This window comes from Gadus macrocephalus, chromosome 16 (genome assembly GCF_031168955.1).
Source record: "Gadus macrocephalus chromosome 16, ASM3116895v1".
NCBI classification, from domain to species: Eukaryota; Metazoa; Chordata; class Actinopteri; order Gadiformes; family Gadidae; genus Gadus; species Gadus macrocephalus.
This window is the reverse complement of record NC_082397.1, coordinates 21,453,295-21,478,667: the sequence shown is the minus strand read 5'-3', so window position 1 is coordinate 21,478,667 and position 25,373 is coordinate 21,453,295. Positions and strand designations below refer to the sequence as shown.

General features: G+C 43.0%; 3 protein-coding genes across 4 annotated transcripts; all 3 read left to right on the top strand.

Moving 5' to 3' along the window:
* Positions 1-244: 244 nt before the first annotated feature.
* On the top strand, positions 245-8,998 carry LOC132474223 (aldehyde dehydrogenase family 3 member A2-like). The gene is made up of 11 exons (XM_060074783.1): positions 245-405; positions 865-1,026; positions 3,151-3,382; positions 3,900-3,985; positions 4,190-4,398; positions 4,776-4,893; positions 5,254-5,395; positions 5,717-5,883; positions 6,258-6,357; positions 7,331-7,569; positions 8,572-8,998. Exons 2-11 carry the CDS (start codon positions 865-867, stop codon positions 8,584-8,586), a joined length of 1,470 nt encoding a protein of 489 aa, XP_059930766.1. The 5' UTR covers positions 245-405; the 3' UTR covers positions 8,587-8,998.
* A 338-nt stretch (positions 8,999-9,336) lies between these two features.
* Positions 9,337-16,002, top strand: LOC132474222 (aldehyde dehydrogenase, dimeric NADP-preferring-like). Of its 2 annotated transcripts, none has more exons than XM_060074782.1 (10): positions 9,337-9,601; positions 10,019-10,191; positions 10,619-10,850; positions 11,385-11,470; positions 11,735-11,943; positions 12,370-12,487; positions 12,633-12,774; positions 13,592-13,758; positions 14,621-14,720; positions 15,170-16,002. In XM_060074782.1, exons 2-10 carry the CDS (start codon positions 10,036-10,038, stop codon positions 15,481-15,483), a joined length of 1,524 nt encoding a protein of 507 aa, XP_059930765.1. In that variant the 5' UTR covers positions 9,337-9,601; positions 10,019-10,035; the 3' UTR covers positions 15,484-16,002. The 2 variants fall into 2 exon arrangements, with proteins under 2 accessions (XP_059930765.1, XP_059930764.1); XM_060074781.1 differs by having other exon boundaries at positions 9,339-9,601; positions 10,000-10,191.
* Positions 16,003-20,243: 4,241 nt separating this feature from the next.
* Positions 20,244-21,107, top strand: LOC132475248 (zona pellucida sperm-binding protein 3-like). Its single transcript, XM_060076262.1, has 2 exons — positions 20,244-20,783; positions 20,880-21,107. Exons 1-2 carry the CDS (start codon positions 20,325-20,327, stop codon positions 21,027-21,029), a joined length of 609 nt encoding a protein of 202 aa, XP_059932245.1. The 5' UTR covers positions 20,244-20,324; the 3' UTR covers positions 21,030-21,107.
* The last annotated feature ends 4,266 nt before the right edge of the window (positions 21,108-25,373 follow it).

The following is a 25,373-nucleotide window of genomic DNA, read 5'->3' as shown; positions in this document are numbered from 1 at the left end:
ACAAGCAGCCTATCTCCTAAACAGATACATTAAAGAAACACTGTACACACAGTATTTACAATTTTGGAGGACGTGTGCAAAAAGGTGAAAAGGCGAGTCCAGTGGGATTTCTCTCTTGCCAATAACGCTAAATCTGAACCCCCATTCCGGGCGTCCAGCGTGGGACGGGGTCAGGTCAGCTTGCCGCGCCCCATGGATGAATCAGGCGTCCAGAGTGGGACGGGGTCAGGTCAGCTAGTCACGCCCCGTGAATGACGTAGGCGGAAGTAACGCGCCCCCCTGAGCTCATCCAAACAAACAGCGACGCTGCTCACATTGCAGGGATTGAGTTTTGGTTTGGGACAAAAACAATACAGCTCTGTATTGCAATTCTATTATTTCAATATACAGGACGGAATAATCAAGGTAATCACTGCAGTCGGCTAATTATTCGTGAATGTATACACGTAGAAACTGTCTTTTTTAGGAATGCAGTAAGTTACTTACATCACCTAGTGTAACAATTGCGTTAGCTAGTCTGTCAAGCTAGCGTGTAGTCAAATATAATTCATCGAAAAGAAAAACGCATTTGACGTTTAGAATATTTACCTTTAGTACTCATGTAAGCCTACTACTCCTGCAAGTACCATAATGGGACAAGAGAAGATGAGGATGGAATTGAGCTTCAATATGCATCATAACAACTTTCCTCTAAAGTCATGTCTTCATAAAGCAGATGCTTCATGATCCATCACTATAGAGTAGCCAACAAGCTGCAAACATTGAGGATATAAAACCCAACAAAAACCGAAAGTTCACAATAAAAATAATGATAATATGATATATGATCATAATAACGATGAATGATGCACCTTTGTTCCCCAGATGTCCAGAGAGCAGTCACTGGTGCAGCGGGCCAGGAAGGCCTTCCAGACTGGGAAGAGCAAACCTCTGGAATACCGTCTGCACCAGCTCAGGTGTCTGCACCGCTTCATCACCGAGAGACGCAGGGACATAGCAGACGCCCTCAAGAAGGATCTGTGCAAGGTGGGCCGTGTTCCTAACCACAGGACACACTAAACAATTGCCAAAGGCTTAAAAATAATACACTTTTTTAAAAGAGTGCTGATTTATTCGGGATTATCTGTGCAATGCATTTGTAGAAAATGATGTGCTCTGACATTCAAAATTCACAACTGAGAAGCATTTTTATAACTTTAAAGGTCATCAATAGCAGTCAGACACACGTCTCAATTTTGGCTTTACGATTAGACATACACTTCTGCACTCCTGAGCATAGAGGCACATTGCACTGTATTGTAGTCCTGCAAACAGCCTGAACATTTGACAGCATTCTTCAGAATAAAAATGTGACCTCACTTTAGATCTGTGAGCTGGGCAGAGCCAACTTTTGCGGATCTGGTTCTAGAGGTAAAAAAACAATTCCTACTTCATGGGAAAGATGACTATTAGGCCCAAGGAGCATTTTCATCAAAATGGACCAATATCCAAAATCAAATAGTTTTTTACCCATCCTGGTTCCAAGGTATTCTCTCTCGTCAGAAGACATGGAACAGGGCGCTCCAAATTCGTTATTGGTGAGCGCAACTTCCGAGCATTCTCTTGCTCAATTAACAATCTTGGACTGCGTTTGTAAAATAGAATTAAAGCCTGCATAATTCGGTTTCTTTACTCCGTTTTAGATCATAACAAAAATAGATTTCTTGCAAGACAATGCAAGCAAAAATAAGTTTTCTGTTGAGCTTTGGTAACTGTGTACAAGGCATTTTACATTATTATTGACATTTTGTAGAATAAAGGATTTAGCTTTTAATCAGGATTAGGCAAGATTCAGCTCAACTGAAATGGGATGGCAACCGCTGAGTGGGACTGTTGTTTAACCAGAAGCTCCAAAGGTCAAGCCTGATTGGTTATCATTTAAGACAAAAGGTTAAACTAGCTTGGGAACCAGAGGAATCTGCAAGCTCATGTTTGATTTGCTCTAGCAGATGCATCTGGCCCCACTCCCATTCAGACAGAAGTAAAGCATATCTAGTCTGAGTCTTGCCAATCACAAACATTTATCTTACATGGGCCAGCCAGGTTAGATATTATTACTGTACAGACGGACTCTGTAGAGGCATTTTTGTAACCAACCAAGATGGCTACCCATAATGTGGATTGGTTTATGTTTGGTAGCTCAGTGCTACGTCACATTTCTTTTGACTGGTTTTAAGGCTATCCAAATGCATCCAGAGGTTCCATACTACTAGGTCTGGTGAGGTCAAGCTACTGGTAAGAACCTGTACTCAATGGTGAGCCAAATACATAGCATTCCTCTAAGTAAAAGGAGTCCTATTCAAAACAAAAATTGGAGTGGGAGGATTCCTAATTCACATTTCTCCCACACCTTGTATAGGCCTACATGTAGTTCCTTCCATTGGTTTGAAAATGCCCCTGTTACAGATCCTCACAATTATATCATATTATGTGTATTGCAATAATCTCTGAAGCCACTAAATGCTGTACTGGTGTAGTAGCACTGTTTGTTTTTTAAGGACACATTTTACCATAATATCAACCTGCAGGGGTAACAATGTTGTTAAGTATGTCAAATTAAATATATAGCACCTTCAAAGGAACAAGTCACATAGTTGTTTACAACATTAGAATAAATACAATATAACACCATTTGTCTGCTTCATATATATATATATATATATATATATATATATATATATATATATATATATATATATATATATATATATTGTGGTAACCCGGCACGGTGAGCGTACCACCACCTCCCGAAACAGGACACAACTTTGCTGGGCAAAAGCCAAAAAGGCATGTTTAATCCAAAATCAAACAAAGTCTCATACTACTTTAAATAATGCAGCAACGAAAAAACCTGGGAGGAATCAACGGTCCTTATCCCCCGTGGGTGGAATCCCGTCACCCACAAGGACCAGTCTCTCCGTACAGGAGCTCCAGGGCTGGGAGATCCCCGAATGAGTGGAGAAGCGGGCTATTTAAGCCCTGCTTCTCCACCTGTTCCTCAGGTGCTCTGCATGTTCTTAATTGGCCCGGGCAGAGTTGCCACAACATAGAGAGGACCGGCAACCTGCACTTTACTACATGATAACGCGTCGGGGCCCTTCCTCCCTCTAGAGTGACAATGGCACTGAGCTGTTCGAGACGATGTCGTTGGAGGGCGAGATCAACCTGGCAGTGGAGCGGCTGGCGGAGTGGGCGGCCCCGAAGCCCGTAGAGAAGAACCTGCTCACCATAGCAGACGAGGTGTACATCCAGCCAGAGCCCCTGGGAGTGGTGCTGATCATAGGGGCCTGGAACTACCCCTGGGCCATCACCCTCCAGCCCCTGGTGGGGGCCATCGCCGCTGGTGAGGCCCTCACTGTCCACTAGTCATTCAAGGACAATCTATTTATTTAACTTCTGTTCAGTTTTGATTCCGCTACCTTCAGTGGATCAAACTATGTGGTGGGATAGAAAATGGATGCTGGTTGGTTAGGAGTATGTTGTTGCACCAATGATTCAGCTAAAGGGGTCAGACAAATCACAATGTTAGATAATATGATCAAAATGGTATCAAAATCATGAAAGGGTTCATGAGTGTGCAAGGTTAAGAGGCTTCATAACAGCCATAGACTGGAAACATAAATATTAACATGAAAAAATGAGTTTCATCCATTATTAATGATCCATGTGTTATTCTTTTTTTTTCTTTAGGTTTTCAAGGGTTACACTCAATAAAAGCTGTATTAGCATAATATCCACTTCTTTATTGGTATACATTTTTGCTGAGGCTTCAAATCAATTCCTCCTTGATCAATAACGTATGCACTACGCCTTTAAGTACTACTAATGCCTCTCTCACTCCCTCGTTCTGTGTATGACAGGTAATGCAGCTGTGATAAAGCCATCAGAGGTCAGTTTCCACTCTGCGAAGGTCATGGAGGAACTGCTACCCCTCTACCTGGACAGAGTAGGAACAAGCTACCTTAACACTAACAACAGCAATTGGATGTCATTTCAATTCAGAATTGAAAATGGGTTTTAAAGGTACCCCTTCAATGCAGTGTAAACGGTGCTCGTTGCCATGCATCTTCATTGCATGTATGGACACCACTTTGGTATTTAATGGCTAACCCCTCTCCCCCCCCCCCCCTCTCCCCACTCCCCCCTCTAGGACCTGTATCCAGTGGTGACGGGCGGCGTGTCGGAGACTCAGGAGCTCCTGAAGCAGCGCTTTGACCACGTCTTCTACACCGGGAGCGGCTCGGTGGGCCGCCTGGTGATGGAGGCGGCGTCCCGCCACCTCACCCCCGTCACCCTGGAGCTGGGAGGGAAGAGCCCCTGCTACATCGACAAGGACTGTGACCTCAGAGTCGCCTGCCGGTAGCATCAATCAAAGTCCCCACATTGAATCACAGCATCTTTAACTCAGCAAAGACAATTCAAGGTGCTGTCGGTAGGATTGGAGACTTGTAATGAGAGGGAGAGAGAGAGAGCAGAAAAGAGTGTAAGAGAACAAGATTTTGAACTAAAAAAACCAAGTAAACGTCTCCTAAGTTTCTCACAGGCAGGTGCAGTTTAACCAAATACTGATCGTTTCACAGCTCATTTCACTCAAAAATAGCTAGGATATCTGCCATTCCTAACAAGTTAAAATCAAATAGTAGCTCTTAAAACTTATCTGCCAAACCTTTTTGTAAGTAGGCATGCACGGCGCAGACCTTTTTAAGGTTGGTTTTTGGTGATTTCTTGTGTTACAGCCGAATAACATGGGGGAAATTTGTTAACTGTGGTCAGACCTGCATCGCCCCGGACTACGTCCTGTGTGAACCCAGCATCCAGAGCAGAGTGGTGGAGGAAATGAGGAAGTGCATCAAGGTCATTCACTCAAATCGATGTGTTGTTAACACCACCACGTGTAGTCAGTGTTTGTCATGATCTCCATTGTCTTGGTAGATCTCCTGCATCTTGGCGCTTGTGTTTACAGCTATTTGTGTAATTAATGTATCAGTAGTTGTGTGCTATGTGTTTATGTTCATGTTTATATCCTGTGTTATTTTTTGCCAGGAAAAGCTTAATTTTTTGAGGCAATAAGGCATTAAAATTAAATGACCGTTATAAAAGTAGCAGACTATAAACCTAGGCCTCTTAGGCCTTGAACAATGCTTTTGCCACAAATGATCCCTGGCAGACTTCATGCCAGCTTTAATGAACCCAAGCCTTTTCCACAATCCACAGGAGTTTTATACAGACGATCCAAAGACCTTTGAGGACTATGGCCGCATTGTCAACCAGCGACACTTCAAACGGGTCATGGCACTCATGGAGGGCAACACCATTGCTATCGGTGGAGAAAGTGATGAGACCGAGTGCTATATAGGTATTTCGTTTTTAGCCATTAGTTTAATCACTTAGAAACACACTGACGTGCGTTTGATATTGGTGACTATCCATAACAACTCAGTCTAGTGTTGAGCTTACATAATGTCCAGTTGTTATAATACAGCCCAATTAGCATTTGTCTTTCAAATGCAATGACTACACGATTATATCGTTCAATATCTCTCGTTTTGGAAATTGTTGATAAATGCTACCACAATAAATTATTAAATCGGCATGATTTACGATAGGCTGTGGTTTTAGAAAAGCCCAAGTATTGGTCTTCTACGCTTGCTAAGATCTTCTATGACGTGCCGCCCAGCTCCCACCATCTTGCGGGACGTGAAGGTGGAGTCCAAGGTGATGCAGGAGGAGATCTTTGGGCCGGTGTTGCCCATTATCACCGTGAGCGGCGTTGACGAGGCCATCCAGTTCATCAACGAGAGGGAGAAGCCCTTGGCCCTCTACATCTTCTCCCATGACAAAAAGGTCAACATCTGTTTTGTCTTTTGTCTTGTATGTCCTTTTGAGAGACTCGATTACAATTTTGAGAGTAATAGCCCAAATTCAAAACTTGGATTTAGATTGAAAGAAACTACAGCATTTGTTTGTTTGTGGGCACGTTGTATGCGCTTACCTGGGTAGGATCATTCAAAGAGACATCTATGGCAGTTGCTAGACACTCGGGTAATGGATGTAAATGGTTGGCCAACTTTTACACAGTAATCATGGCTGCTTTACATCCCGAAATCGACAATGTCAACAATTAATCTGGACTATTCAAACCGGCCAAATCCATGAAGAATTCTTCTGTGTTTTATTGTTTGTTTAACTTGTGTCGTCACTGTTGTTGCTTCGTTTAGCTGATCAAAAGGGTGATAGCGGAGACCTCCAGCGGGGGGGTGCTGGCCAACGACTGCCTGGTTCACTTTACCATCAGCGCATTGCCTTTTGGAGGAGTCGGTTAGTATTTGCTGTATACGGTGATACCCCGAGCATAAACATGTTACCATCAAAAACAGATGATATATTGATCTATCAACGTCAATTGATTATGAGACAGTATAGACCCTTCAGACAAGCAGCCGTACTCTGGAAAGTTTCCAAGGATTTCCTGCATGTGTCTTGTGTGAATGGGAACCGGGATGGATATTGTAGGAAATCGGCAGCGGCACTTTGAAGCTAATGACCTAGAAACATATCCGGATCACTGCGGAATGGCCGAAAGCAGCTTCTTTTGTTTACAAACCAGCTCCTTTTTCAAGAATTGGTGAATCCGAAATATTGTCATTCTCCCAGTCTGCAAGTTTTATAGTGACCGACAACCTTATATGTTGCATTACCGCAACCTGTTGGACTTTCAGTTTTCCCCATCCATTCCTTAATATCTATGCCATGTGTCAAAGGTTGTAAGACTTAAACCTTCCATAACGTTGCTGCAAGTGTGACTTGTAAAAATCACCAGCGCAGCCTGAAAGCTTATCCCACTCATCTACAGTGAAGTATGTTTGAAAGGGATTGAGTGTCTCTGACTCTCAAATGTCAGAATTGTATTATTGGGAAAACCCTGAAATGCGTCGATCTGTCGTCATACTTTAAATCACGAGATGCCAGATTTGCTACTGTTATAATTCGGTTTGCACCCATTGTCTTGCACCCATTGCCTTTTGAGTGTGTAAATGTGTAAACACCAACACCACACTCTTGTTAATTCAACTTGTGAATCAGTTGAATCTCATGTGATTAAGCTGTTGCGTGAGGTACATTGAATGATGACTTTGGGAGTGTTGATCCCTTAATTCTCTGGGAATGAATCAAATAACCGAATTGACCTAGGGGGTTCAAATCATTTCCTTTATCTAGTTATGATCAGTTTATTATTGTACACAAACCGACAACATTGTAAAAAAATGTTGCAATGTCTTTTTTTTTTCAGGCAACAGCGGTATGGGCCGGTACCATGGCCAGCACAGCTTCAACCAGCTCAGCCACATGCGCAGCTGCCTCATCAAGAAGCTGAACATGGAGGGGGTGAACAGCATGCGCTACCCACCGCACACCTCCAAGAAGCTGAGCTGGGCTCGCTTCTTCATCCTCAAGCAGATCAACGTGGGCAGGCTGCGCCGCCTGGCCATGCTCACCGTGTTCAGCGCCTTGGCTGCCTTCGTCGTGCAGGTACAGCACAGCCACGCCATGTGTTTCTCAGCCCTGTTGGCGACCGAACCTAATACCGAATGCTAAGTGATTTCATAAGGGCCTGCCTCGCAGAAGACAAGGGTGCATTTTACTCACTCAAAGGAAGTACAAGAAGTCAAACAAACAATTGTAAAGTATGATGGACGGCAGCGTAACTTTGTCTGTTCTAATCCATTTGGATGATTGGATGTAGCTACAAGCTATCCTAAATGACTGAATAATCATTATAAACCATAATGATGATCCCAAATAGTTATTATGAATCATCATCTCAGATGCATAAGGCCAGTAAATGCATATGCACATTTTCAGTATATTGAGTTTTAACTGGAATAAACTTTGGTCATAAAAGGCATGTTTACATTGCATAAAGAGATCATGACATGCATGATATGTGGTTAAAATATGTTTACACATTTGATTTGAAAATTGTCGTTCGTCCAGCACAAACATATTAAACCACAGTGAATTTAAATGGGGGAGCATCAATTAGCTCTCAATTAAAAAATAGAATAAGTCTGACAATGTGATTTCCATAGCGATGATAAATCCCATTCCCGAACCCTGGCAGTCAGAGTGAATAGGCTGTGTCTCTGTTGATGTTGTGTGGCCTTTTAAATACATTGTCCCTTGGAGTCAGATAAGAGTGTACCTCCCAACACCCACAATGCTGCAGTCTTGTGCTCTGGCACAAGACTGGCATTGTCCCTTGCAAACAATGTGTGGTGTTGTCCTGGACATCTAACCACAAAATGCTCTGTGATCAGTCACCCTTTTGATTACCCAGCATGCCTCACTCGTGCCTGCTTAATAGGGCTATTGTTTTTGGTCTGGGATTTACCTTTTTTCGTCAACATCTATACTGTTGTCCGAATGAGATCCGTTTTGATAATTGCTGGTAGTGGTAACACAAGTACCACTAGAAAATGTTCTAAATCTAATTCACGTCTTCGGTTGTTTCACGTCACCTCTTTCCTACAGCGGTTCCTGCGATGAGCTGGCCCAACACTAGGCAGACAGTCCTTCAGGCCTTGGTTAGACCCTGTATTGGTGCCAAGGACGAACAGATCACTCTGGACATCAGCGACATCATCATGCAATGTCCTCCTACGTTTGGTTCAGGAGACTCGTGGTTAGCAAGAGCCCCTCCTCCTTCGAGTGAATGTAAATGTAGTTTAATTAATACTTTTCATAGTGAAATATTCTGCCGTTTAACCTTTAATTAACCTGGCAATATACAGATGTTGTAAAGGTAACTGACACTAAACTGTACCTCCCTGTCCTAACTATGCTAATGAAATGTTCAGACTGGTCAGTAAAACTGCACAAATTTATTCACTCTCACTCTCAGCAATATAATGTATAATAAATTCCTATTTTCTGATTAAATATTATCATGTAATAAAAACGCTTGTATGTCTTAGCTTTTTGTGACAGGGCCTACACAATAGTTATTTGAGTACTGCCACTATCCTGGTTATGCCTACTTATTATCAAACTCAAGGTTGGTGCAGTTATTACGGTTTATGATTCTTAAGATATTATGATCAGGAGTCTACCTTATAGACCAGTTGTAAAATGCTGACCTTCATGACTAACTATCTTGTATTAGAGAAAATACAGCTATTTTTATGTGGAATTATCTAAAGTTAAAGGTCCAGTGGGGGGGTTATTTTGGAACAGGGGCGGCTATAAAGGGGAGGGGGGCTCGATAAGTGATGCATAATCTTGGCTGAGCATTGTGCAGCTTTTATCTGCCTGTAAACTGAAACCAGCGCTCCTTGGGGGCCGAACAGACGCTGATTGTACGGTGAGACGCCCACTCCGAGTCCACGCAGCCAGCCCGGGAGAGCGCTGCATGAAGCCCTGACTAGTTGAATGCTGGTGGAATGGAAGCGCACTACGCATGTTGTTGTGGCATCTGAACTCCTGTCACACGTTGGAGGTCTCGGAAAGACCGAGTGTTGGATAGGTATTGGACATATGATACTTTGCCTGAATCTGTAACTAGGTAAGTAAGTAAGGCTACATTTTAAAAGTGTTTGACGTGGGACTATAAGTCGATATATATACACCTTGCACTGTTTTTTATTCTATCAATGTAAGACTTGATAGAATAATAATAATAAAAAAGGATTGATAGAGTATATTACCGTAGCCTTCTTATGTCTTATCGTTTTGCTCTACTCTGTGCCCTACTCCTCCCTATTTTGATTGGAAATACCTATTGATTGCAAAATAGTTAAATGAACGATTCTTTCGCATCTTTCCATTGCGATGCAATTTCCTCAATTAACATAATTATTTTTAAAGTCAATATAAAAAAGAAAAACTGGAATATATCTTTATAACACTTTTATTGCATTGTAGGTACAAAGGTATGTATTATTACTATTGCTCCATCCACAGAACCTGCCTCGTACTGCAGGTGTCTCCTCGTCGACCATGGAAAGGCAGGCGGTGAAGAAGGCCCGGGAGGCCTTCCTCAGCGGCCGGACCAGGGCGCTGGAGTTCAGGCTTCAGCAGCTCACAGCCCTCCAGAAGATGATCGCAGAGAGACAGACCGAGATCGCTACAGCGTTAAAACAAGACATCAACCGGGTGGGTAGGCTACTGGTAGATCAGCAGCAGACACGTCGCACTGGAAAAAAGTTTTTAAGAGCAAGGCTATAAACCCTTCTATATTCCCTTTTGTGTGGTAAACCTGCCTTAGGCTGATGTTACATCTTGATGTCATCTTTAAGATATATTTTACTAGAGGTGCTTTACGAGTATGTCGTTGTTGTCTTATGTTTAATGCACGGTTAAGCATCTTGGAATTGTCGCCCATGAGTAAATTTGCATAATAATAAATACAATTTATTATTATGCAATAATAAATTGGGTCCCACGTAGTCACAAAGTCACAAAACACATATGGGGTCCCACATAGTCACAAAACACATATGGGGATGTAACAATACAGCATAGAGTTGGCGGGGGGAGGGTCTCCATTTTCTAAACCTCTGGGGGGGGTTGTTTCCTGTAGAGCCAGTACGACACGCCGCTGTTGGAGCTCATCGGCCTGGAGAACGACATCAGCCTGGCCATCGCCAAGCTGGCGGAGTGGGCAGCCCCCCGGCCCGTAGAGAGGAACCTGCTCACCATCAGAGACGAGGTGTACATCCAGCCAGAGCCCCTGGGAGTGGTGCTGATCATCGGGGCCTGGAACTACCCCTGGGCCCTCACCCTGTCGCCCCTGGTAGGGGCCATCGCCGCTGGTAGGAAGCCTCCTTCATACCGTCAACGTGTCGTCACAGCAGTGGTTCATATTGTGTGCGGGTTGTTCACGTAAAAAATGGAGCACGGAATTGTTCGAAGTTTGGAGATAAAGCATTTTATCGACTGATATCCAACCAACAGACACGTTGTAATATCGCTTATATTACAATGAATATTGTTTGCCCTCCTCTGTGTTTCCTCAATGGTTGCACTGTTCCTGAGGGTTGATTCTCATGGTGTTAGGTGGGGGTTTGTGTTCTCAATCTTCCACATACAGTATGTGTAACTTGTTTTGTTTACATAAACATCGGCTTCTCTTGCCCATGATGCAAGCAAATACACACGCGGTGGCTGTCCTCGTCTACCCACTCCACTCGCAGTCACCCCTTGATGACCTCATTCCATTCATCCAGTTGCTTTCTCTCTCTCTCTCTCTCTCTCTCTGTTTCTCTCTGTTTCTCTATGTCTTTCTCTGTGTCTCTCCCTCCATTTTCGATGTCTCTCTCTCTCGCTCTCGCTCGCTCTCTCTGTAGGCAATGCAGCTGTGGTGAAGCCCTCCGAGCTCAGTGAGTGCTCTTCACTGCTCCTCCGAGCTCTGCTTCCACGTTATCTGGACCAGGTGGGCACATGCACTGCAGCCATTGTAGATACAACTTTCCAGGATATGTAGATAATGCTATCAGTTATGAATCAGTTATTATGTTTAGTGCCCTACCTAATAAAACCCTTGGATCAACACGATCAATGACAATTGATCTCTATATGAACTTTGGATTTTGAAATTATTCCCTAATCATGAATTTCCATAGTGAGTGTCAAGAGCAAGGACGAATTAAGAGATTTACAACATAAAACATCTCGTTCTGTTCCCTCCCCCCACTAGGACCTGTATCCAGTGGTGACGGGCGGCGTGTCGGAGACTCAGGAGCTCCTGAAGCAGCGCTTTGACCACGTCTTCTACACCGGGAGCGGCTCGGTGGGCCGTCTGGTGATGGAGGCGGCGTCCCGCCACCTCACCCCCGTCACCCTGGAGCTGGGAGGGAAGAGCCCCTGCTACATCGACAAGGACTGTGACCTCAGAGTCGCCTGCCGGTAATTTGCTGCTGCTGACCGTATATGGACGTTTGGGAAAACATTTGTTTAAAGCTGCACAATGCAAATTTGCCAATAGCAGCCTCTAGTGGCTTGAGTTATAGCTACAGTTGTATAGAGTAATGTTCCCTTATAGATTGCCTCATAGATGGACACGTTTATTCTTGAGAAACTTTCTCGTTCATTTATTTATGTAGAAAATATCTGCATTAAGGGAGTTGGGGTTAGGATTGAAAATCCTGATGAAAACACTCAGTCAGCCCTCTTACCTGCTTGATTGATGCATTGATTTGAGTGTCAACCTACTCTGTAAGGGTTCCTGTTGATTTGTCTGTGTTTGCCTTATGCAATCTGGATGCATTGTTGTTACTTGTCGTGTCACACTGGCAAAATAAATGCCACAGACACATGTGTGATGTTCCCCAGGCGTATTACATGGGGCAAGTTCACCAACTGTGGTCAGACCTGCATCGCCCCGGACTACATCCTATGTGAAGCCAGCATTCAGGGCAAAGTGGTGGATGGCATTCGACAGACCCTGCTGGTAGGAACACAACAACACATAGCAGCCATCCGTCTGCGACATCATCAGACACAGAAACAGCATTGATTACGTTTTAGAAGAACTCAAGGTGTAGCCCCAAAACACTGTTGATTCACTCATCAACACTGTTGATTCACAATCCTAGGAGTTCTATGGCGCCGATCCAAAGTGTTCGGCGGACTATGGGCGAATCATCAACCCGAGGCATTTCAACCGAGTGATGAATCTCATGGAGGGCTACACGGCGGTGCTCGGGGGGCAGAGCGACGCCTCCCAACGCTACATTGGTGAGGGACCCCGGTGCAGCCTGTGACGCTCATATTATGTAACAATTATTATGGTGATTACTGTTAGACATTACAGAGTTACTCTCATTACTACTAGAACTATTCTATTTAACCTTTAAGTGAAAAAAATCGCCTTTTTCAGATAAAACACTTTGAAATATGAATGTAGTTTGGGCTGAGAGTTCTAAGAAGGTTGGGGGGAGTCTGTTGATCAATAATTGTCATTGAAGAACATCACTTTGTTTTAAGAAGTTGGTTGAACCAATTTTGTGATATTTATTTTAAGCTATTACATGCTGTTGAATATGAGCATTATAAGGAGAGTAGTTATAACAGTATAGTGGGGTATAAAATAGTGAGAGATGGCAGAGTTGACTACTATGTTTAAGATCATAGTAGATACACAAAGTAAAAGAAAACGTTTTAAACACAAAAATATGATTTTGGGTTCCCTTGCACTTATACGGTTCTCTGTGGAACCCTGTATACGGTTCTTCACATACAACCGTATGAAAGGGTTCAAGATAGAACCTTTTAGGATGTAAGTGGTTCCATACATGAAGGAATTCATCGAACCTTTAAGTGGCAAACACATGAGTTTTCAGCTTCATGAATGTTTTCCAATGGAGTTGAGCTACAGCTACAGCTTTATTCATTTCCAAAACAGATTTTTCTAAAACAGATGTTTCCATGTATGTTGGATAATCACCACGTGCTGACCGCCTGAGTGGTTCTTTATAAAAACCACTTGTTTTCGGCGTGTAAGACTTCCATGAGCGAACATTGATCACTTATGTGCACCCCCTTCTCCCTCCAGCTCCCACGGTGCTGAAAGACGTGCCCCCCCACTCTCGGATGATGCAGGAGGAGATCTTTGGTCCGGTGCTCCCCATCGTGACGGTGAGCGACATGGACGAGGCCATCCGCTTCGTCAACGAGCGGGAGAAGCCGCTGGCACTCTACATCTTCTGTTCCGACAAGTTGGTAAGGTGCTCTCCTGGCGTTTTTACATTCATATTTTTGCCTTCTCAGAGGCATACTGTGCCACGCTGAATTGCGTTTCCACTACCAGTGTAACCGTACTGAACTGTGCCGAGCCTCGTTTGAGATGGGCCGTCTCTGAGGCCAGGCCAAAGAGAGCCCGACCCGCCTCCAAGCGGGATGCGGCGACGCCATCCCTGGTTTCTGTTCATTGCTGGAATATAGAGCTATACAAAAATACAACAAACAGCGCTTTCTTGTGTATAAGGAATGGTTGTTTTCAGATTAGTGATGGTCTAAAGACTGGACCATTTTTCACAGTGTTGGATCGCTGTTCTCAATGTTGTGGCAATTCCTTTATGAGATATTGCTTTTGGGAAAGATGAGACTTCTTAATGAAAAAAACACGCATTAGTCGAGAAAATAACCTATTTAATGTATACATACACCAGTCTCCTATCTAACAGACGCCGTTTCAAAGCGACTTTTAACAGTTTCACCCCCTCCCCACAATGGTATTGTCCTTACGCCAAAGGAGGGAGATGTTACCTGAAGGTCAGAGGCCCCTGCGTCATTTTATATATGCACAAACTCGTATATTTGTTTGAATATTTAGTTTAACTAAATAGGCAATAAAGGTGTGTGTGTTGTTGCGTCAATGAACCAAGACAAGCGCCTCATAATTTAAAGACACGCCTTCAAGAGGAAAGCCAAGTTGTAATGGAACTGCAAAACGGTTAGGTTGTGGTTCGTTGGCTTCAGACTACTTTCACCAAGTTATTTCATTTTTACCCATTTAATACAATTGTACAATTTGTTTTTATTGTTTCCTGTTACATGTAAAAAAAACTGTTGTCTCCCTTAGGCAGTAAAGAAAATGATAGAAGAGACCACCAGCGGAGGGGTCACGGTCAACGACGTCATGATGCACTATACGCTCAGCTCTCTCCCCTTCGGCGGCGTTGGTATGGCTATTTCCACAGAACTTAATTTATATGAGCCACGACAGACTCTGCTGTATGTGGTAACTGAAGATTAAAAAAAACACCTAAACTGTGAAAAGTAATAGAGTTATATTCAAATTGTACAGAAATACATAAGGAGGTTCTTTTTTTTTCACAAAAGCAATTTTACAGTGTTCCATAACAATTTAGCGTGTTGCTTTTTACATACAATCTTCAACAGACCCTTTTCACAGAGGTGTCATCTTGGGACAAACCAAGGTGGTTTCACTTATAATACTAATGATGGGTCTGGTACTGTTATGTACCAGGGCCAATGTAGTAGACTTTACTAAATGTGGGAACATTAAAGGATGTGAAAAGGGACAATTGGACTAACAAGCGGAACCCACTCTTGTTTAACCCCCATGATTCTCTCTCTCTCTCTCCTCTCTACCTATCTCTCCCTCCAGGTCAGAGCGGCATGGGCTCTTACCACGGCAAGCACACCTTCGACCGGTTGAGTCACATGCGGGCGTGCCTGGTGCGCTCCCTGGGCATGGAGAGCTTCAACCTGGCCCGCTATCCTCCCCAGGACCGGCAGAGGGCCCGCCGGGTCCGGATGGCCCTGCGCTCTCCCATGATTGACTTCTCTAAGAGGACCCTCGTCTGGGCCGTCGCGGCCAGCGTGGTGGCGTTCGGCCTCTTCGTCACCCTCCTGGTCATCCTCCTCATCGCGTCCGGCCTCAACTGTACCTGCTGGTATTGGCAGGGCTTTTATAATTAGGATCTTCACCTACCTCGGCCCTCTTTCCCCCTATTTTCGACATATTCTCAAAATAAATAAATTCAAAGTTGAACTGTGTTTTTATCCAACTGAGTCGATTCTAAGATCGATGGTGGACGCAGTATCGGGATGTTGGAATGTAAGTTTGAGTCTAATAGCTGCACATGCTATGGAAGGACCTTTTTGTGCCTACATTTGTCGATAAGAAGTTGTTCATGTTTTGACACATCTTCAGCGACCTCTACAAGTTTTCTGGTAAGAACATTAAAATCCCTGAATATCCCATTTCAGGGATTCCTTTGGGCAAGGACCAAATATGGGTCTTGTCTACTCTCCACTCTCCATTATTTGAAACACAGGCCAAAGTCTTTATCAATATATGAGCAACTCCGATCAATTTAGAAAGTTCACTGACGGACTTGCCTTGCATATATTTTTATGTTGGTAATAATTAATTAAAATGTAAACAACTCCTAGTTTTGCTTTTTTTTATCAATAAAGAGATCTATTTACACAATATCCATGTTCTCTTCCATGTAATTATTTTATTATTTTGTTCCTGGACATTTGTGACAAGTCACCTTTCTAAGAATTTACCAGAAATGAAATAAAACGTTACACATCGCATACATTTTACCTCTGTGGGGCAGCCCTTAACCAGAGCAATTTTACTGAGATTACCATTAAAATCGGAATGTGGTGGAGTGGAATTTATTTAGTCATCTATGTATTCCATCAGGGGGTATGGTCTACCTGCAGGTCCCGTGTCCCGTGTCTACCTTTTATATGCATTAGTGTGGATGCAAAACATTCCTGTTGGAATATTATTTTGATTGTTAAAAAAGTACTTAGATTGGTTATACCTAACTAGCTGAGATGCTTGCAAAAGGGCTTCATCACCTTATTCTGTCACAATTTGCATCAAAATGCAGAAGTCATCTGTAAAGAGTTCTACAGCATAAATGTAATACACATACATAGTGGCCAGGTGGCAGCACTGGGCTATTTTTAACTGTGATTCTGAACGCTTTAAATGTGTTTTGTATTTTAATTGCTTTAACATTTATATAAAATAGGCATTTTTCAAATGTATGTTTCAATAATAAAAAACAAAGTGTATGATGCTATGATAAGGAATTAAATGCAAGACATTAATGTATATTCTATCGAATGTATTGAAAGTATTCACCCCTCCAGTATAATCATACACGTAACATATTTTTTCGATGTCCTTATTTGAATTGCTTCTCTTCTCTCTGGCGCTGTCAGCGACTTGATGGCTACAACTCTCGGACAAAACGGAGCACACTGAATCACTGCAATGTTTTCATGAGTTCACGACCGAGTTCAACATTTCCTTGTTCCAGGGTGGTTAAGAATGAAAGGGATAGACGGTTAGGGGAAGGTCGTGTGTGTGTGTGTGTGTGTGTGTGTGTGTGTGTGTGTGTGTGTGTGTGTGTGTGTGTGTGTGTGTGTGTGTGTGTGTGTGTGTGCGCGCACACACACGTGTACGTATTGTCTATTCTGTGCATGTTTGACTCAAGTACTGCAACATGTTGTTTCGAGGATGTAGGGCATCTAAAGCAACTGAAAATATTTGTGCCCTTGCAATGTATTTTATAAATGCGGACACAAATAAAGACATTGAAATGTGTGTGATGTATATGCTAAGACATTTCCTTTAATTTCAAAGTCAAGAGCATGCAGACTGAATAAAACCCATCTCTGAACTTGGAACACGGAAACCGACTCTAGAACTTTGTTCTTAAAGAACATCAGCACATCTGGCCTTTCCTCTAGGCATAACACAGCCTCTGCCAAAATAAGTTGCTTCCTTCGCTTTATTGCACAACGCTGGCAGTCAGTCCTTAAAAACATGTTTGCTAATCTTCTCTGAAGGGTAGAAAAATGATCCAGTCTGGTGTACGACTGTAAGCCTGGCCTGGAGGCCGTGTAGACGCTACAGCTTTCTTCATTTCTCCGGGCTTTTCCAACCTGGTTTTACAATGTCATGAGTAATTTTGTCTGCAAATATATGAGAGATTGTATCTGTGTGTGCTGAGATATAATAGGCCTAGTATAAATAATACATAAGTCACAATATTATACCTTTACACCCTGACCCATTGACAGGCAAAGGCCTTGTTGGACCCTAGCCTGTGACCGTAACATTATGGTTTAATTTACAGACTTAAATCCATCCTGAATCAACATTGTAACTGGTATGCCATCAAATAGCTTGAAAGAATATGGTGCTGTATACTGCATTCATTTGATTTAAATAATATAGCATTTAAACTGCATTATTGGGCAGACATCTTTTTGTACATCCAGTGTGATGATAAACGGTTCTAGTCAACGGAGGTTCCTTTCATGCATTTAGGTGCTGTTGCTATGGTAACTGCCTCCCTTTTCTCAACGCCAAAGAGATGGAGAGCAGCGGCCTGTTTGGTCCTCCCACACAAACTACTCCAACTACACAAACTACTCCAGCAACACAAACTGGCCCAGCCACACAAACTGCTTTAGCCACACACAAACACTAGCGATGGGGGGATTGTGTAAACGAGGAGAAACCCACACAGAGGCCAATATTACGTAAACATATAACCAATGTGACCAATCTCTTAATCGATGTCCCTTGGGCCTAAGTCTACTGTTTTTTCATGTTTTCTTTTTGATTGATGGAAAGCCACAACATAGTAAGTTGTTCCATCAGTTGGTCCTACATCTGGGAGAAGCGTCTTCAGATGTTGACACAAAATAAATCCTGTCAGTGATACCCAGAGCTACTGGGAAAGATAACGTTATAACGTCAATGTTGCCAGATTGGGCCAGATTTCCCACCCAGCCTGGCAAAACTGGCTGCAGCACGCTGCAGCCAGTTCATGCGGCTACTGTTTTGCCATTTAACAAGGCTGAAGGACGAGTTGGATTTCTCCATTGAAAATAATTTTGGGGTCAAGCAGCGAAGCTGCGAGACAACCATTGTTATTGTAAGTTTTCCTATTAGTATGCTGCCATGGGAGTCTATAGAGTGGCGAAGTCACGCCCCTTCCGGTAGGGCTCATGGGACCTATGAGATCGAAAAATATGAATGGGTGTCAATGGAGAGAAAATAATTATTTTCTGGTCCCGGTCTTTATATGCCCTGGATTACACATATGTTGTTTGTGGATTTAAAGGATAATTTTTCATGCAAAGAGTTTGACCGTTTATTGTGCAATTGTTCAGATAAAGGCTGTAGAGAAAACACAACGAGAAAGACTACACGGCTCGTATGTGACGTCACGCTCCCTGCGACTGGCGTGGAGAAGACCGACAATCTTCCCATCGGCATAACTGAAACTCTGCACGTGCCCCGACTTATAATGGTTTTCACCTCTTTCGATGCTTTTATCCTCCCCTTGGATTACACATATGTTGTTTGTGGATTTAAATGATAATTTTTCATGCAAAGAAAACTAAAAATGTTCGTGAAGAAGTTTGATAATTTTAGGTTTTATGTGAGGCCGCTTTGTGAACTACAGCTCTTCGCTGCTCTAGACGCATATGATATACGTCACCACACCCGCCCTTGGAACTCGGCACAGAGATGGCGATCTCTCTGCCCCACTTCACCGCTTTTTCCAAGGGGAGGATAAAAGCATCGAAAGAGGTGAAAACCATTATAAGTCGGGGCACGTGCAGAGTTTCAGTTATGCCGATGGGAAGATTGTCGGTCTTCTCCACGCCAGTCGCAGGGAGCGTGACGTCACATACGAGCCGTGTAGTCTTTCTCGTTGTGTTTTCTCTACAGCCTTTATCTGAACAATTGCACAATAAACGGTCGAACTCTTTGCATGAAAAATTATCCTTTAAATCCACAAACAACATATGTGTAATCCAGGGCATATAAAGGCCGGGACCAGAAAATAATTATTTTCTCTCCATTGACACCCATTCATATTTTTCGATCTCATAGGTCCCATGAGCCCTACCGGAAGGGGCGTGACTTCGCCACTCTATGGCAGCCCATAGAACGCCATTGTCAAAAGTTGTGAAATTTGGCACACTGATTGAAGACAGTCCCATTATCCCATGAAGAAAATTTGTGGTCGCTAGCTCATGAGCTCTAGCGCCACCAACTGCTGAAAGTTGGACATGCATTCATGTTTATAACTTTAACCCATTCATCCAATATTCACAAACAAGTTAGCCTATCATTGGAATCCTTGGGCCAAGCCGAGTTCAACTCACCTTATGACGTCATTTTGCGCCAATATGGATTTCCGCCAATCTTGGTTTATGTCAAAAACCTTAAAAATGCATCTCCTATCACAAATGTTGTCCAATCATCTCGAAATTTGGCCCAGATGATGGTCAGACAGCCAATCAAATTCGACCGCGAAGGTGCCAAACAGGAAGTAGGCCTGAGCCAATTTCTCAGCAGCCCTTGTCATATCATAGCCACATTTGTTATATTCCGGCCCTTAGAAAGCAACTTCAATGTATTTTCATTGTGATAACCATTTGCCAAAAGCTTTCATTGTAGGTGAAATCACTGAGACGGTCATCATGTAGTAGCCCTAACCGATTACTTCTTTCCAGCAAAATTAGTTTATGGAGTCTTATTGACCCCCACATTGCTGGTCGCAGCTATATTTTAAATTGATTAATTTAATTATTTACTCCGTTACATGCCTTGTGATTTGTAACCGATCATTAAGGACAATACACAGGTGTTGCTCATCACGCTAAACGGCGCATCTACTTATTCCTGCTGGACACCGCAGCAGCACGTGTGTGTGAATGCTTGTTGTACCGCCGGAAGCTCGGAAGTAGTCCAGAAGTCTGCAACAATGCCGTCCAGACAGCTTCTTATCGTTTCGTTGGTCTTTGCATGCACTGGACTCCGTGATGCCAAATCCCTTAAAGAAAGAGTGGAATCCCGCATGGGAGCCGACCCTGAGAGACCCGGCTCCAGGGGGCCGCCCCACCGATATGCTGGTTCCCGACCGCCACAAGCAGTCGGACAGCTGTCATCATGGGCGTATCCCAAGGAACCGGCGGCACCTGTGGCTTCTATGAACCCCCCGATGTTTCAGCTGAGACCTCCAACGACGACCAGGGACAATTTAGCCGTGCGCTGTGGAGAGGACTCTGTGGACGTGGAGGTCAGCCAGGACCTCCATGGGACCGGTCGCCTTGTGCAACCGGATGAGCTGACGCTGGGTGGTTGTGCAGCCACCCTGGCCGATGACTCTTCTCAAGTGCTCCTCTTTCACTCCCAGCTGCATGGGTGCAACAGTAAACTCATAGTATGCTAATGTTTTTATTCAAAGTGTTAAAGGGGTGATATGATATCATGCTTTTTCGACTTTTCCCTTCTAACTATAATCTGTATTCCCTTCTAGCTGACAAACGATAAACTTGTCTATGCCTTCAAGCTGCTCTACAAGCCCAAGTACCGAAAAGGCGTCACTATCGTGAGAACCGTGGCCGCTGTGATCGGAGTGGAGTGTCACTACTCACGACTTCAGCTGGCTTCAATTAGCCCGTTTTAGCCAGTTTTGGGTCCTTTTTTTATAATCTGATTCTCTTAAATGTATGTATTCAAAATAAAATGTATCTGTATTCTTAAACTGCATCATTAATCATTTTAGGTTGAATGCTGGATATAGGCTATGCCTAATTAGTTTACATTTGTAATGTATCTGTCTTTTTATTCAGAGCCAATCAATACAGGGGCCGTTGCGGTTTGCATGAATCTGTTTCCAGTAAATGTGAAGTTACTTTTCCACAACTGAGTTCTTAAAGTGGAAGACATTGGTGTCTCAATTCCTCTGAAAGGTTTACTGAATGCATTCTCCAAGTGTATGCGTGTCATATCAATACCAAATAATGTATAGAACATTCAGCCATCACTAATGAAATCCTACATTGTCTATTTTCCAAATATGCAAATGAATGTTATTAAATCAAGCTGCTGGTTCCTTTTTAAATTAGCATTTATTGAATTGTGATGCTGGTCATTCATGTACACGGCATACTTGCAAATGTTAACGTAGCTTGTGAGTTGGTCATTTGGCAACTGGGTAAGATGTTCTGAACACCTGTCTCAATGCAGATTTGCTCTACCAAACACTTTAACTGTGGTGTTTGATGACAAATCCTCCATCCCCCTGATTGCAGTAGCATCAATAGTGTTTTAGCTCCAGCAGGCATGCATAGAAAAGCAGGGTCTGTCCTGGGAGCTAGCCTTGCCTCTCGAAGAGTGGATACAAAGAGGTGGATGGGGACCAAACTGCTGGCCATCATGGACAACGCCTCTCATCTGCTGGTCAGGCAGAGCAGCATATTCAGCTGGGGACTCATTCTGCCTCGGACCCCACCGAACAGCGCCGGAGGTCCTACTGCCATCAGACTTATCAATGTCGTTGGCCGAGCCCCCTGCCTCTGCTTCTTGAACATCACTACAACATGCACATAGCGCCACTGTACCTTATTTGTCATATCATACACCCTTTATGTACGCTAGTTTCCGTGCGCAAGCTGTGGGTGCTCATCCTCTAGTTGTAATTAAACCCATAGCAATAATGTTGAAACCCAGTCGATAATGTAACAAATTTCTGAGCGCATAATATTTTGCCTATAATTTTACAATATATAACATTCGTTCACCACAAATGACTCAAAAGCAGTGCCATCATTTTATTATTTTTTAACCATTCAGCGAACAAAAGGCAACAGGCTGATTATCATTTAGGGGGCCACTCAATGACATGCAGAACCGTCATCAACGCGCCCACTTTCTAGTCCTCATTCACATATAAGGTCATTTACATTTCCTCAGGGGTAGTATTATTCAGGAGATTTTCAGGGTACAAATGTCAGGATATGTTGTTCACATACGGCCTATCAGGAGAATATCAGGACTTACACGTGTGTCTGAAAGCAGCTATGAGCATTTGATTACATTATAAAATTTGTCAATTATGGTAACGGGTAATTGTTCAATGGAAAGTGTAGTATATTATGCATGCAAATCAATTATTAAATAGCATTAACTGTTATTCAGCGCTGAAAAGTGCATTGACATTTTAAAATGCAAGGCAACTACTATTGGTTAGTTGAAAAGTAATCATCATTGTGATTAAACATCTCTTCCAGTGTCCTGGCCAAGACAGGCAGCAGTGGCCTACAGTCACACATAGCATACACGCAAAATATAAAACAACTAAAACCGTCCACAGGGGGTAGGGGGGGACATCAATATCGCAAGACATTTGGGGAGGCTCAAGGAGCCGGGGAATAATATTAAGTCTGAGCAACAAAGTGTAAAGACATTTCAGGAGGCTCAAGGAGAAGAGTAATATTACATTTGAGCAACAAAGTGTAGTCTTGTGGTGGACTCTATAGACATAATTCACCATACTGTTCTATTGACATGTTTCGTTTTGTGTTATGGGGTGTTAAGCCGAGATGGGGCGGTGACTCCTCGTCTCTAGCGTGGTGAAGAATAAGCAAAGCGATAAATTCTCTTTAGCCTTTATGGCGTATTTATCCTCTGGATTACTTGACTGACTACTGTCCAGTCAGTTCAACGACAATGTACAATGTGACAGTTTGTCCTGGGCGTTACTTCACTAGAACGTAGTGACATCATCTCATTATCCCTTCAGAGTAAGGGCCCAATCATATATTAACACTTAACATAGGAATCACGTGACTTCTGTGTTGATATGCCAGTCGGTGCGATGTTTGAAATTAAAGTTTTTTGTTGGACAATGCTGTTAAAGGACAAATTCACCGGTGGAAACCTGAATCTGTATTGAAATCGGGTCCTTTATGTAGTTGAATAGTAAAATGTATTTCTAATTTGATGCCTTCTTGACCGAGAAAAGGCAGAAAGTAACTTTTTGGCGCTTGTGGATTGAAGACAACAACTCCCACCATGCACCACGATGCACAGCTCCGCAGGCCACTCCCACTGATCTAGATCACCACTTATCAGAGACCTCGCTGTTCCATGTACCAAGCTGATACCGCAAGACAGCTTGAAAATCAATTCACACAACATTTCTAGTGAAGAGTATTATTTGGGGAACTCATTAGTGAATTACTCCTCGTTTGTATTTCTTTCGAAATGGTGAACTTTTGCATGGTACCGGATGTTCAAGCAGGACAAGGAAAGGACGAGCAATAAGATTTCATCTCATCACTTTGCTGTTATCGATGTTTCACGTGTGCTAGTTTGATGTTATTAAAACGTTTATTGAACGTATCGCATTTCAGAATCAAACGACGTCTGCTGCAGCTTTGTTCTCGTCGTCAAAAGATGATGAGGAACCGCAATCAGCACCAATGATGTCAACACCAGTCAAGAAACCCCCCTCTGTCCAAGCAGAGTTTGTACAGCATATTGTCTCTAATGGAATTACAAAACTACTGTATGATTTAAATGTGTGGAATTTAACATTGAAAATAAACCTTGTTTGTTTTAAAGTCACCATACTAAAATACACCAGGCCTCAGTGCCAGTGCCAGTACGTTGGTGAAACTGACGAAAGCTTCCAGCCTGAGTCAACCCTCACCCCCACATCGGCGTCATCATCTGAAGATGAAGGTGTAAAGGACTGGCATGAAAAGAGGATCATTGTCAATGAATCCAGCCTCATTCAAATGTTGCCAGATGTGCAGGAAACCGATTTCATCGAAGACCACCTTTGATTCTGGGGCACAGAGGAAGGTGAGATCTTTGATAGTGCTCTCCTTAAATACCTCCCCAAACGCCAGGCCTTCTGATGGAATGAGGGAGAGGTGCTACCTCGCTATCCTAGAGCACAATGAAAACATTGTGAAAAGAAAACAAGCCACCACAGTGACAGGTGTGTTACCATGTGCTCTTTGATAGTATAATAACCAAAATTATAAAGTCACTGAAAGGTTTAATCTATGCCTGGGGAGAGAAGTCCACTAGACAAATCTTCATTCAGATTTTCTGTGTAATCATATTCCTTGTCATTTACAGGAGAACCAGGGTTCAAACAGGTGTACTGCAAGAAGTCCAAGCAATGGATATTGAAAACAATCTTCGCGCCACACACCACCCAGTTTATCGCACATCTACTCAAGAGGGTCATGGACAGAAGACATGACCCTAACATCAAGTTCAAAGTCCCAACCTCCTCACTCACCCTGCCACAATCTGCTTTGACACCCAACATTGCCCCTGTACCTAAACCACCAAAGGAGGCTGCCACAACTTTGTTCCAAAGCCGCTTCTGAGTCCTCTTCCCATAGCACCCAACTCCATCTCTCTCTACTCTGCTCTTCTGGGACACCTCCAGCAGTGCCTTTTTAGATTCTGCCTCTACTGTGTATATATATTATTTATTTTACCCTGTTTATTTAAATTTGTTGTCTACCCATGACACAATTCATTTGTGAGTAATATATAATGTAACTCCTGCTCTTCTGTCTGTCTACATCGAAGTTCAACATTATAAACTTGGAAGGAGGTAACTGATATGCAACTTATTTATAATGCAATTTAGACTTAATAATATAAAATGATGCATGACCGTTATGCTATTTACATCTAAAGCAACAGTAGCTTAGTAGCTCCACTTGTGAAATGTTGGTCGTCCAATAATATAACTATTTCTCGAATATACACTTGGAGCAACACTACTAAGGACCACAACAACGTGAATCTCAACCATTTATTTCAAGAAATATAAACAAAAACAAATATGTAAACAATTAAACTTATTGTTCCTCCTGAGCGTCGTCAGCTTCTTGGTGCATGCAGTACTGGCCGTCTGGAACTGGATATTTTATTTGGATGGTCTGAACGACACAAGTAGGTGAAACAACACGACAGCCTCTGCCCAATCTCTCGCCTT

Excerpts from the sequence above, each read along its gene's own strand:
- LOC132474223 (XM_060074783.1), top strand. The coding sequence starts at position 865 with ATGTCCAGAGAGCAGTCACTGGTGCAGCGGGCCAGGAAGGCCTTCCAG. Across the intron at positions 3,986-4,189 it reads TACCCCTCTACCTGGACAGA|GACCTGTATCCAGTGGTGAC; the intron begins GTAGGAACAAGC and ends TCCCCCCTCTAG. Across the intron at positions 4,894-5,253 it reads AAATGAGGAAGTGCATCAAG|GAGTTTTATACAGACGATCC; the intron begins GTCATTCACTCA and ends CACAATCCACAG.
- LOC132474222 (XM_060074782.1), top strand. The coding sequence starts at position 10,036 with ATGGAAAGGCAGGCGGTGAAGAAGGCCCGGGAGGCCTTCCTCAGCGGC. Across the intron at positions 10,192-10,618 it reads TAAAACAAGACATCAACCGG|AGCCAGTACGACACGCCGCT; the intron begins GTGGGTAGGCTA and ends TGTTTCCTGTAG. Across the intron at positions 10,851-11,384 it reads GGTAGGGGCCATCGCCGCTG|GCAATGCAGCTGTGGTGAAG; the intron begins GTAGGAAGCCTC and ends CTCTCTCTGTAG.
- LOC132475248 (XM_060076262.1), top strand. The coding sequence starts at position 20,325 with ATGCCGTCCAGACAGCTTCTTATCGTTTCGTTGGTCTTTGCATGCACT. Across the intron at positions 20,784-20,879 it reads GGTGCAACAGTAAACTCATA|CTGACAAACGATAAACTTGT; the intron begins GTATGCTAATGT and ends ATTCCCTTCTAG.